The 14,053-nt window shown below is 33.2% G+C and overlaps 1 protein-coding gene across 2 annotated transcripts; it reads right to left on the bottom strand.

Moving 5' to 3' along the window:
* Positions 1–1,574: 1,574 nt before the first annotated feature.
* SEM1 (SEM1 26S proteasome subunit) lies at positions 1,575–7,648 on the bottom strand. Of its 2 annotated transcripts, none has more exons than XM_034401976.3 (3): positions 7,487–7,648; positions 2,633–2,726; positions 1,575–1,773 (listed from the first exon to the last, which is right to left on the bottom strand). In XM_034401976.3, exons 1-3 carry the CDS (start codon positions 7,563–7,565, stop codon positions 1,635–1,637), a joined length of 312 nt encoding a protein of 103 aa, XP_034257867.1. In that variant the 5' UTR covers positions 7,566–7,648; the 3' UTR covers positions 1,575–1,634. The 2 variants fall into 2 exon arrangements, with proteins under 2 accessions (XP_034257867.1, XP_034257868.1); XM_034401977.3 differs by having other exon boundaries at positions 1,635–1,778; positions 7,487–7,646.
* Positions 7,649–14,053: the final 6,405 nt, after the last annotated feature.

Below are 14,053 nucleotides of genomic sequence, written 5' to 3'. Positions count from 1 at the left end.
TCTAATTTTTAAACAGGGACAAGGAAACAATGGTGTGTAGAGTGCTGGGCATGATTATAAACTAGAAAGGTTTTCTAAAGTTGCCACCTTGGTTCTGATGGCAGAAGTCAGCCAGACAATTAGAGGACTATGTTAAGTACCAATGAAAGGAGTGAATGCTGTATTCCATTTGTGTGAAATTAAACCCACTGAATTGTTTCATGTGTGGATGAGGCAGATGGACATATACCATGTTTTCCCAAAAATAAGCCCTCCCCGAAAATATTTAATTGCATGCGCAGCTGGTCCCTGCCATTTCCTCTGGTTAGGGTTAGAGAGACAGAGCTGGAAATCAGGTATGATGGCAAGAGGAGCCCCGTCTTGCTCCATGTGCCCCAAAATAAGAAGACCTGCCCCAAAATAAGACCAAGTACTTATTTCAGGGTTCAAAAAAATATAAGACAAGGTCTTATTTTCGGGGAAACACAGTAATATAAAGCTATATAATCACAACTTATCATTTCTCTGGACATCTAAAAAAGATTTTTGTTAAGTTTAATTTTCAGTTTGAAAATCACATTCCTTCCATTCATGGAGGATAAACCAATCCATCTTCCTATGTATCTTTTACATTAGTGTTTCTGTATATTGATAACTTTAAGAAGTGTAGACTTCAACTCCCAGCATGCTGGTTGGGAAATTCTGGGAATTGAAGCCCACACATCTTAAAATTACAAAGGCTAAGAACACTGTCCTACATGATTACTTCCTTGATAAAATTATAAAGGGCCATCTTGGCATTTAAATCCCTTTTATTTTGTTGCATATATCTTTATATATAATTTGTAATATGAAATTGCATGTAGTGAAGAGTATTAAAAAGTTTAAAACATTTATAAGTTCTCAAAACTGGAACGATGGCAACTTTTGCTATATATTTATTAAATGACTCATGAATTTAAGTAATAAATCCATGACTAACCTACTCAAGTAATCAATCATTTGTTTTCTTTCCCAGCAGTATAAAAGTATAAAGCAACTTAAAGATCTAGTTCTAGAAAACAATATATTTATAGAATATTTCTTTGAAATATTTAGCTGAACAAGGTTAAATAAGTGTTTTTAGTTATTAAGACTAGTTATTCATGCCCCTTTGCTTGATAGTCCCCACCATTATGATTGCACGGCAAAATAAGAAATGTTTGTCTCGTCTCAATCATAAAATCTAGTAATTTCATGTATTCATTCAGCTTCAACTTTTGCTTTTACAGGACTTCATTTCCACTAAAAGAAGCAGCTTTGTTTTGCAGCTAAAATGGATTATGAATCAAAATATTAATACCAAATCTATTATACTGCACTACAACTGGAAAGTAAACATGGAAAATACATTTACTTTCGGCAATACATATATAGCTAAAGCATAATGGGAAGTATCCCATTGTTGTCCCAGTGTTGTCTTCTAAAGTAATAGTTTGCTCTGCAAATGTATTATATACCAGATTTCAGTTCATGAAATTTGAACAATTTTTTTAAAAAATTCTTTATTTAACTATTAATAGATAATAAGAGAACAATATTGAAAGCCATGCTTAAAATATCCAGCTGCATTAACTTTGAACCTGTCAGCTATTCAAAAGCAAACGATAATGGTGTTATATGTAGCCTGGATTGACTGAACTTTTATTTGTGAATAGAAACCCATTAATATCCAACTGGTGTATCATTAGCAGCATTAGAACAGCAGCATTAGAAGCTATGTTGTTTCCATCTTGTAGCAATGCTTTTCCAGTTCTGCTCTGAAAAAGTAAAACATTTAGAGTATTAAATTATGAAAAATACCTATGGGATATTTTTTATTATTAAAAAATGACTTGAAATCAGGTTAAATTTATAAATTGGTTTAAATCAATTAAATATTTTACAATCTTATGAGAGTTACTCAATTACATTTATAATAGTGCTCCAAGCAGATATATGGTTAAATGCAATCTTGAACGTCAATATAATCTCCAGGTTGGGGGCAACATGCCTCCAAGAACCAGCTGCAAAGGAACAATGGCAGGAGGAAACTTGGTCTCTATCTCCTTGGAACTTATCTGGATGGTTAATGAGAAACAAGACTCTATCCTACTTCTTATGAACTGATAAGTCATGGCCAAATTGATTTAATATAAAACCAAAATTCCACATAGTTTATTTCATCCAAACTAAAGCACAACTTAAATACCATATATATTTTATTTTATTCTCTTAAGATGGCAAATTAATTTTTTTATTAATCATAGCTTACCGTATCATCAAATACAAATAAAGTATCTTAAACAGGAGCATTTTCAAACTAGCTTTTATAAAGTTAGCATTTATTAGCCACATAAAATTAAATTTTAGGAAATGTATTTTATATATAACAGAAATTTCTTGTAGTGCTAGAAAAGGAAAGAAGGAAAATGCTTATTTTATAAACACATCAATGTTAAAAAGTATATCTAAACAAATTTAATGTTTTATCAGTAATATATAGTTCCATTATTATGTGTTATAATAAAGCAGAACTTAAATTTATTTTTAATGCTTTGAGATATAATTCTTGTTTTAGGGGTAACCTATATATGTTTTCATTACTGATATAAACTGAATGTTTTTAATGTACCTTAACTGGTTAGAGAAATCATCTTCCACATTATCATCATCCCAATTATCTTCCCACACATGTGCATCTTCATCTTCATCTAAACCAGCCCAGTCTAAAATAAAGCAATGAACAATATTTTAATATATAATTCATGAATTTAGACAACGTAATCTCAGTAATTTATAAATCAAAATGTTTCATTTCTTTTTAATTTCCAACAGGTTTAAGTTTCATAAATAACATTTTTAGGAATAATAATAATTTTGGTATATGACTAAATTAAAATTGAATAATAAATTATTTTAAACAGTGATATGTGATGCATTTGTTTTGTTTTTCAAGCAATGTTTTTAAGTTCCAGGTATCAAGACTATCAAGTTCCATCATGAACAGAGATCATTTAGTACTTAGATTTTGGCCAGAGCCAAAAATCATGGTTTGTAAAAAATGACTGCAATCAAATGAATCACCGAGTGATTTTTCTCAAAACCTGGCCGATATTTTACAGCCACCAATATTCCCAATTTGTGAGTTTGGACCACCCTTGTTTAATCTGTAAGAAATGAACAAGTTGAGTGAGAATCGAACAACCCATTTAACAAGATGGGGCAAAGAAATGAAAGAATGGAAACCAGATTCTGCCTAAATAAAGATCACTTATGAGCACTTAATTTAAAACCAGCAATGGTACACATTAGGAGAAACTAAGGGTTTAGAGTTCTGGCAGGTGGCAAGAAACAATGAAAGGTCAGTTACTCCTTAGGTACTGCTCTAATATCAATTGGAATTATAATAGCTGGGAATTTAATGCCTGATGTGAGTAAGTTGCACATCAGATCTTATCCTCTTTGCAAAACAAGTGGGAGCTCAGACTCTTAAATAGTATGATTTTCTTCTAGCTGGCTTTCATACTATCAGCATAAATATATAAATCTGAGATGCACAACGAGAAAGGCTGATAAATGAACAATTTTCGAGGGAATATCAGATTTGGTAGTAACTGCTACTGGTTACTAAAATCAAAATAGTCTATTCAAATGTTTATCTCCACTATTCCCATGTAGCACAAAAGCAGAGTTTAGTCTTATTCCTAACAATAGTGTTATTGGAAGCAAAACAATATACAGTTTGTGAGTCAATTCACCAGATTTGCAGAGAAATTATTACAACTTTATCCAGTGATGCTTTTCAAAAGTCAGAACAGTTTAAGACATTTACATTTTTCTTACTAAAAGTCATTTCATCATCGGCACATGCACATTGGTTCAAGAAAAAACCCTATATAGCATAAATCCTTTTATATTTTGAAAAATGCACTGATTTGGTACAGATGTACTCATACATAATTCTGTTTTTCAGATTAAGAAGGAAGTCTCAGATTAAACAGGCACTCTTTGCAGTGTTACTCTTCTATTAACTTTACCACGGCTCAGATTCTTAGTGCTGGTTAACCATATTTCGTATTTAAGAAAATAGATCATAAACCAGAATTAGAGATTAATTTCAAATTGTATTTGATGTCTGTGGTTTAAAAAAAAATTACAATCTTAACTGAAATTAAGGGCTTGATTAAAAAAAACATTTTTTTTTTCAAATTTAAATGAAATGCTTAATCCTTATAAACAAAGATCGGAAAGCTTCAGAAAAGGAATATGCAAAATAGAATTTCCTCTACTGTCTCAGTAAAGCAATAAGGAACATTGTAAAAGATCCCAAAGAGATCCAATACTGATTATCAGTTATAAATTACTGTTATTTTGATAAATTCATAAAATCTATTACATTACACTTTGATTCAAATATTACACTTTGTTTAATGTCATGTCTAAATTTTAAAAAATCAGAATTATGATTATATATAATTATAATTTAATAATGAATCCCAAATGTACATCTGTGGAAATAAGAAATAAATCCCAGTAAGTTTTTCTGGATCAAGAAACACACTATAAGTAGTAGGAGCAGCAACAGCTAGCCAGTACGAAAGCTAAATTTACCTCCAAGAAGCCAAATATAGTTAATATTACTCTCCAATGTAGTATTTAATAATCTTCTTCTGTCACATTAAAATTTTCAATAAATCTTGGAGGTGTTTAGATTATATTTTAATAAACTGAGGTTTTTGTTCTATAAAGTTATCATTTAGTCAAATCTAGCAGGTGTATATTTGATTAACATCTACAATTCTAGCTTTAGCTTAACTGGACTACTGAAAATATTCTTGGAAATTAATAACAGGCTAATGACTATAATGAAAACAAAATGCTTTATTCACTTTTTGTTTAAATTCAGAAATATAGCATACAACTGTAGCCGAAATATTTGTTTCAGGGTGTATCACCTATTTAATGTATATTTGAATTTGAATGCAGTTGATTAACTCATATCTTCAGGAAAAAAATGTACTTTTATTGAAAAATATATTTGTAAAAAAGGCGCCTTCAAGAAAATGCATGCAGACTTGTTGTGTGACACATACTTATTATATTACAGCACATTACACACTAATTTTCTAGACAAAAAAAAAAACAAACCCAAGAATTTTCCAATATGCCAGAATTTTCCTAACAACTTTGGGTAACACAGTAAGCCATAGTGATGATGGTTTTATCAAAATATAAGACCAGGGGCATAAAATCAGTATGTTTTATATAACTTTCAGCATTCTGAATATGATTTGTCTAGGAATATTGTCACCCCACAGATTTTTATTCACTATTAAATCTGCTTCACAACAAATTGGACTAAATCGGTTTAAAATGAATAGAACATTCATCTTTTCAAAAATAAGATAGTAAGACTCTTATTTATGCAGATATCCCAAAGATGCTTTTTCAAAAGGCAACTGGCCTTCCTTGGTTGTTTCATGTTTTGCTTCTCATCCAAGAACCTGCTTTAGTCCTGAAGTGAAACCTTTTCAAAGAAAAAAACAAGGAAGTCCAGTAGCCTTTTGGAAAAGCATCTTTGGGATAACCATGACCTGGATGATTAAGAATCTCTATAGATATTAATGCAGCAGTATGCACCGACACACACACACACACACACACACACACACACACGGGCACAGCTGTGTGTGTGTGAGTTGGGGGGGAGAATTTATTTTTAAATGGAATTATTTAAACTTCTGTAATATTTTTTAAAAAGTTTTTGAAAATAGCTTCCTTACATTAGGAAGTACTGTTGTAGCATAACAAGATACCAATAAAAACAGAACAAATCAATTTCAGATTGCTGAATACAGAATTAAATAAATACAGAAATAAATAAATAAAATAAATTGAATACCAAATTAATTCCTAGAATATAAGAAACTTTAAACATTACTTTAGAATGTGTTTTGATTATATATTAATATAATTTTTCACTGCAAAACTTAATTATAGCTTCCATATATCAATTGCTAATTGGTATAATTTGCATTAAAATTATTGCATCTAAAGCTTTTGACTTCTAAAGTAAAGTGAAGGCCTTCTGGCTACTAAATAGATAACAAACCTCAGTTTATACATAAAACAATAAATACCTTATACCAGTAAACACAATCAAATCCGTAATATATAAGGGGCACAAAACAAAAATTTTAAATTAAAACATGGGAAAGTGAATTTATTTTAATCCAAAAGCACCTCTGCAATTAAATATATTAACAAATACACAGCATTAGAGTAAGACTTTTACATTTACATTATTTTAGTTTCCTAGTATAATTTATCGATTGCTTAATTAGTATCCTATGACTATCACTAAGTGTTGTATCTTATGATTTATGATGAATGTATTTTTATGATGACTATGATGATGATTTATCAGTTATAACTTTTGTGTACACTGAGAACTTATGCACCAAATACAAATTCCTTGTGTGTCCAATCAATAACAATAAATACCTTATACCAGTAAACACAATTGGCCAATAAAGAACTCTATTTTCTATTCTACTTATGCTTATTTAAATACCAAAAAATCTAATTTAAATATTTGCATTCACTTAGAGAAGTTAAGCTAAACCAAGAAAATCGTTATTCTTTAAGCCACTGTCAATTATTTAGAAGGAAAACCCGGGTCATGATTTTGCTACATTTAATTTACACCAAATATGTGTGGATCCTAAATTTATTCATTATTAACTGCATGTTACTATTCAAATCAAAGTTTGGATACGACAAGTGTTACAAGCATAACCCACCCACTTTCACGCCATCATTTATGTCAATCAAGACATCATTTGGTGGCTTGCTCAAAACACCTGCACTCGATCCAATAAATAGTATGAGGCGTCTTCCCTCATACCTTTTAAACCCAGTTTTTGCAAATGAATATATATATATATATATATATATATTTAGCAGCCTAAAGAAAGCCAAGCATACACCTGTGTTTCTAAAAATCGATTTTTCAGGTGGAGTGGACTATCCTTCCCAGAATCCCCAGCAAGGCCGAAGAACTTCAAATTACGCCTCCGTTTCAGAAAGAACGCGGCTTTCTTTCGCCCCACGGAAAGTTTTGACTTCTTTTCTGACAAGAGAAAGGGGGGGGGGGGAGAAGGGAGGCCGGACCGCCGTTTACGACGCCCGGAACCTCTTTGAGGATACCGCGTGGAAGAGGGAGCTCCTCGCGGGGAACGAGGCAGGAAACGTGGAATGGAGGCCTGCTTTGGAAAAAGGGGTCTCGCGATCTGGAACCACGCATACCATCCAGCTGTGTCGGCTGGGGATGATAGGAACTGTAGTTCCAACTCTGGAAGGCAAAGAGGTTGGATTGGGAGGCTTTCAGGCCTCTCCGCACCCAGACCGAGGCGGAGACCCAGACGAGCCGCTGCGAGAAACCCGCGTTGGTTCTCCCTCTCCGCCTCCCCGTTTTCTAATCTACCTTCGGCAGGAAACTCCTCGAACTCGTCGTCTTCTTCCAGAAGCCCCAAATCTACGGGTTGCTTCTTTTCCGACATCATCGGCCTCGGCCTGTTCCTGCCGCTCTAGAATACTCCAAGGAGTCCCACTCTACTGCTCTCCGCTGAGAATGACGGGATAGGCACGCGTACAATGGACGGCGCATGCGCCTTGGACGCGAACAGGGCGCATGGAGCTCGTCACTCCTTCCCTCCTCTCCTCTCCCCTCCCCCCCACCCCCCGCCCCCGCGCAGGCTTGAGAATTTCCTCAATCTTCTTGGAGGAGAGAAAAAGGGAAGAAAGGAACCAGGAAGAAGGCAAATAGATCATTAAATATAGATGATGAACCATCTCTGCTTTTCTTGATTTGCAACATAGCTTCTTCTCCCTTTCTCTTTTTGTACGCTTAACAATTCTGAGATAGGTTTTTGTTTAGAATTGCTTAGAAGCTTTATTCCGAGATTATTTACAGTTCTTTTTAGTAACACTTTTACAGCAAGTTACTACCATTATTTATATCGGGCCTTTTTAATTATTGAGTTTATAAGATGATTCCACAAACATAGTAATGAATAAATTAGAAGTCACACAGCACATCTGTTTCATTTCACATCTGAAATTTAAGGTTTTATTGCAATCTGTAATTCTACATATATTTATATAACGTGGGAATACATATGTATTTTAATTATCGGTTGAGTATTCTCTAATTCTCTTAAATTCATTCTGTTTTAATTGTTAGCTTCTCAAAGATGGGTGGCTGTATGTATATACAATATTTAGGTATGTATATATTTTAAATTCCAAATAAAAAATAAGCCTCTCCATATTTAATATTTTCAAAAAAGCAGTATAGAAGTATTTCTGAAAAGATTAAGCTTATCAGACTAAGATGGAAGTTCCCAGTTTAAATATTTTTACCGCTTATCTGTTTTTGCTCTTTGCTGTTCATTTAAAAAAAAAAAAAAACTCAGTTGGCAAGTTAGTTTTGGTATCAATAAGGTTGTCCTGTAGACTGAGGTGCAACAAACTTGCAAATCTTGACTCCCCAGTGCAAAGACAAGTACCTGATTAGTATGAGTCACAATAAAGTAGGACATTTTCTTGATGATTTTTCTCTCCTAACTTAATTAAATTCCACCTGTTTTATGGAGTGCATGTTGAAAGGACTACACGCTGCCAGAATCTAAGTAAATAATTTTATAAGTTCTATTAATACCAAATAGCATTCAAAAGACATTAGTATTGCAACTAAAAGGTATTATGTAGATATTCGGCCCCATTCTCCTTAAAAAAATGTTTGAAAATAACAGAGGAAAACTTGAAAATAATGGAGATTCGTGCTAGGCTACTTCATATCATTTTATAAATAAAGTGAAGTTAATGAATAAATTTGACCATAAAATTTTCTAATGGAACTCTAGATTTCCAGATTATGAGAACAATGCAGTTTTACTCACAGTGTATTTAGGATTATAGCCTCATTTCAATAGTTTTCTTATATTGTGAATCTTTACATCTTTACAGTACCAAAATTTAAAATTCAGTGCAGAAAATAAAACCCTGTCAACAGGGTTAAATCTTTTTTTATGGTTTTATTTAATTTCCTTTATATAAAATCTAGGGTTATTATCTAAATTCCTAACCAAGAAGAGCACCAAATATTATAGCTTCTTAACTTTTTCTCTTCTAGATTTTGCATGTTAGTTACTAATTTTGCTGAGCAATTACTAACTATAAAGAATGATTTTTTTCTTGATAGTTATGTGCTGTATCAAATTTTGACAATAAATTGCATCTCAGTGATTAAAACTTAGAAAGTTATGTTGGCCTGTCACTAACTGGAATCCCATATTTAGCTAGAATTATCCTTTTACTTTGGAATTGTATGTGTAAAATTTGCGTTATGGCTTCATGTAATGGGGTGGGGGTACATTTATGTTTTTGTGTGTGTGCTTATATACACATACATAGTTTGCCACAAGTCTTTCATGCCTGGGCATATCTCAACCAAACCCCAAAGCTCTGCTCTAAACCATTCTGTTATAATTATAGTTTCTAGTTCAGGAATCAAAACACATTTCTTCTTGTGGAAAGCCTGTTGGATTTAAACCAAGTTTTTGTGTGTATTTCATCTACAAAATTTCCTTTTTGAACATTGTTAATTCAATTATAGCTACATCTAGAACTATTACAAGCTATAAATTGATCTCACTGACATCCTACTATACACTAATCATATGAAACATTTCACATTCTTAGCAAACCATGTATATAAGAGTTGCCAGAACCATGGGAGGACTAGGTTTTTTTTTTTTCTGGGTTATATAAATTGCTATAACTTACTGTTCAGAGAAGTACAATGGTCCAGAATGCAAATAGCAGATATTCAGCAAGTGTGGGAAGTGCTCTCTCTTGCAAGAGGAAATATTTTTGGGAGAGGGGAGGGGGTGCTGGCCCATTCTGGACTCCCATTTCTTCTCTATCAATAAACTTAATTATTTGGATGATTATTACCAGTAGTGTATGATATGCTGTCTAAGTTATTTTGTTTTAGTAAACATGTGACTCCTAGTCCATTCCAGAAGCCTAGTGTCAACTCATTCATTTTCACTGCTTTTCTTGCCTTATTTGCAGCAACAACTTTTGTCAGCCATAGGCAGATCAGTCACAAAAGTTACACAATTTTCTCTCTCATCGTCAAGGTTGATTTTTCAATAGTGAAATATTTTAGAGTTACTGAACTAGCTTATTTTCTGGCTTCAATTCCTGGTGCCTTTGGATCCAATAAGACACTCTTCCCTTATGAAAGGCTTCAAATCACAGCTTCAATTGCATTTGAGAAGGAGCTAAATTATTATAAGGCTACTGCCAATTTCCGGTTTTATGTTTGTGAGCGATTGGCAGTTATAGGAGCTTCATTTTCTACTTTATTGCAAAAACGCGAGTTGCAATAAGAATTAGACCTCAGACTCATTTGCTGCTTAGTATATCTGTTGAATACATTTTTCAGCTTCCGTCTCTGTTTAAAGAAGAAATTAGCCATGAAAAAAATTAATATTTATCAAGTGTTTAATCAATGAAAAGTCCTGATTCTTCTGTTACGTCCCATATCAATATGTCTGCATGTATCCAGCTGATTGATTTTTTTTAATTGCTGAATTGGCAAAGTTATGTATAATAACAATTTTTATATGTAACTTTGTAATTTGTCATTACGGTTTCTCTTTGGCTTTTGCAATCAGATTGCCGATGAAAGAAGAGGCAGACGAGGTCATCAAATCTCAAATACGTATCACTCTCACTTTTCATAAATGTATTCTACAGTTATGGAACCAGAGAGTAACTGATTGGATTTGGTAAGGTACCTAGCTGTGGTGCCTGCAGGGAATCAAGATTTATCACTTTAAAATGAAGTTATATTCTGCAGGAGTTGTTGAACTGAGCATTTGACAAAAGAAAACAACAGATCTTGTGGTAACTTTCAGCAAGTTTCAGAAAGGTTAAAACTAATTTCAGCTATAGAATAACAATAATGGCCATAAAGCTTCATCCCAAATTCAGACTGCACATGGCAGTCTGAATTTCATTACTTCACTTTATTTTTATAACTGAATAGGATTGAGACCTTAAAAAGAGACTACATTAAATGAATACATTGACAGTAAGAGAAGGTTCAAAAAGGGTTTGTGGCATGCTTAACAGAAACTAAAATCACATATATTCAATTTAATTTTGCATTCTGCTGGTGATTCAGACTAATATAGAGTTCAGAGTGTACATGGCAGAACAAGTTTGTGCCTGTGGAGTCTCTGATGTGTTTTCTCACTAGGCACTTACTTCGCTTGCCATATAATAGTAGTTCCAAGTTGCTGGTTCTTTTCCTTGAACACCAAGAGGCTGATTCATGAGTCAATGACTAGCACAGCTGGCTTGCAATGTGTCCTAGATTTAGAAGGGGGGAAATATGCAAGACCCACACTAGGAATGTTTTAGACAAGTTGTAACTTGTTCTGTAGATGGTCAGAGGTTAAGAAACACTGAACATTAAATCCCTTAGATCTTTACATTCAAATCTGAATAAGTAGGATCGTATGCTAATTTTATAAATAGCAATAATGGAAAATCACAAACTCATGATATCCTTCATAGCTTGCTACTTGACCCTTTTTAAAATGTGCAGTTGGCAGGGCAGTTAGAAGTTGGTCTGATACAGTAGTATTTTTTGCCTGGTTACAAATGATTTCTTGGAACATTCTTGTTCAGACAGCATATTGATTCATTGATGGCCCTTAAGGAAATTTCTGTACTATGATCCTAATTATTTGTAGTTTTGCACTTCTTGGTCTTTTCTGTTTATATAAATCATAGAGTTGCATGAACTACCAGATATAATGATAATACTTTGACATGATATCAATTGGTGCAATTATCAAATAAATAATACGATACACTGAGAATTTGCCTTACATGAAGGCTTTACCTGTAGAGAGTGATTTAGAATGCTTTTAACTGTATCTGCTTATATTTCCTCATTTTAAATTACCTAAGTTACTTTCTCCCCAAGTCGCATTTTTGTTTTTTGAAGGAAATGATGTGTTGTAATTAAGAGATAAAACAGGAGAAGAGATTTAATGAAATCCAGATCCTTAGTCTCTGCTTCCTTTGATTTCATCCAAACTACGTTTTCTAAAAAGAGAGGCAATCTAAAGAGTAAGAAGTTAGGATTGCCCTTGTTGCCCTATAACTGGAGTGCTATATCATCAATCGGTTTCAGAGAACAATATTTTGACCATCTATAGATCAAGTTACAACTTGTCTAAAACATTCCTAGTGTGGATCTTGCATATTTCTCCCCTTCTAGATCTAGAACACATTGCAAATAGAAAATGCTTCAAATTAGTTTTTTGTATTAGAAAGAGTAACAAAACAACTTGGCTGACAATTTAAATGAAAGAACTTTAGTTGGCAGCAGTCTACAGATCATTTAGATTAATCTTCTGTGACAGCATAATTCTTTAGACTTGTTTCTTAATTGGGTTACTCCAAGTCCATTGGACCTTGAATTTGCTAATCTTTTTGCTGGAGGAAATCAAGTTGGAAAAGGCCATCTTAAACTATATTGACCAGAAAAACGTAATAAAATTGGTAAAATTACAATACTTTATATTTTCAAATTATGCATGTACTTTTATTTCAAGACTCTTTGTGGTAAGACATGATAGAATTAGACACATATTTCAACAGAATTTATTTAATGTTAATCTATTCATTTTGAGATAAATGAAGAATTTTAACAATTTAGACACACCAGATTGGATTCTCAAGTGCCATGTTAGCTTTATCAATCAAGTAAAAATTTTGCACTTGAATATAACAGCACATGGTTTCAATGTGACCCTCTTTGCTTGAATTAATTGGAAATCTCTCCCACTCTATTATCTTATAAATTCTTGAACAATGTAGATTAAATCACACATACCATGTTTTTACTTGCAGAATGATAGATATAAAAGCATTTGACTAAGGAATAATCCTTTCTACTAAAGGATCAGACTTTTTGAAAATAATAGTTAAACCAACAGAATAGATTAGTGTTAAAAAAAAATGCCGTCATTCATAATTTAACTTTGGACAATCTGGTATATAAAATTTGACTACATTGTGGGGAGCATTTCCTCTTAAAAATGTGCCCACCAGTTTTGCACTCGGCATTAGCAAAGATAATGAAGAGTGGGGAAAATGGCTAGTGTCATCTGTGAATTATTGATGGTTCAGATAAGTTCTGTGCCATTGGAAGTTGGATCTTTCAATTAATTTGGATTTCTTGCTATGGTATCACCTTCCCTGCAACACAGCATCATTCATCCCTGCTGGATTCCATTACAATATTGGCAGTGGAGATCCAAAGGCTGTTAGTCCTCAAGGATTTCAATTTGCTAATAGGTTACATTGCATCTAGGGCAACACAGGCCTACCTCAAGTCATCAAAGCTCAAGGCATATCAGTGTTCATACTTCGAATGTGATTTTTGCATCATGATTTTCTGAGGAGTTTCAGGAAATGAAGTAAGACAAGTGGAGGGCAAGTCTGATTAAACACAAGTAAAAAACCGGTATTGGGATTACAGGAAGCCATTATTGGACTAGCAGTCCTGGACAATTTTGCCCATTCTTCAACTTTCCCTTTTTAGGGAAGGCTGTTGAGCTGGTCAGGAAACAATTCTAAGAGCTCCTGAATAAAACAGATTATCTGGACTCATTTTAGTCAGGTTTCAATCCAGGATTCAATATGAAAACAACATTGGTTATACTTGTCCGTGACCTTGTGTGGAGCTTTATTTATTTTAGTATCCTATATGGTGTTGGGGTAAGGACACTGCCATTTTTTAGGGGACATAGCAGCCCTGAATGATTCTTTGTTCTCAGCATTGCAAGATCGGTTGAAAACTGGATGGTTTTGAGGAACTAAAGAACAGAAGTAGATGTGGATGTGCCTGAAATATCATCTGCCTGAAAAATAAAATATACTTTATAATGTATCTTAATCA

The sequence above is a fragment of the Pantherophis guttatus genome, chromosome 4 (assembly GCF_059756535.1).
Source record: "Pantherophis guttatus breed Tessera chromosome 4, ASM5975653v1, whole genome shotgun sequence".
In the NCBI taxonomy this organism is placed as follows: Eukaryota; Metazoa; Chordata; class Lepidosauria; order Squamata; family Colubridae; genus Pantherophis; species Pantherophis guttatus.
The sequence above is the reverse complement of the archived record's forward strand: the minus strand, read 5'-3'. Positions and strand labels throughout refer to the sequence as shown.

Excerpts from the sequence above, each read along its gene's own strand:
- SEM1 (XM_034401976.3), bottom strand. The coding sequence starts at position 7,565 with ATGATGTCGGAAAAGAAGCAACCCGTAGATTTGGGGCTTCTGGAAGAA. Across the intron at positions 2,727-7,486 it reads CGAGGAGTTTCCTGCCGAAG|ACTGGGCTGGTTTAGATGAA; the intron begins GTAGATTAGAAA and ends GCTTTATTTTAG. Across the intron at positions 1,774-2,632 it reads GATTTCTCTAACCAGTTAAG|AACTGGAAAAGCATTGCTAC; the intron begins GTACATTAAAAA and ends TTTTCAGAGCAG.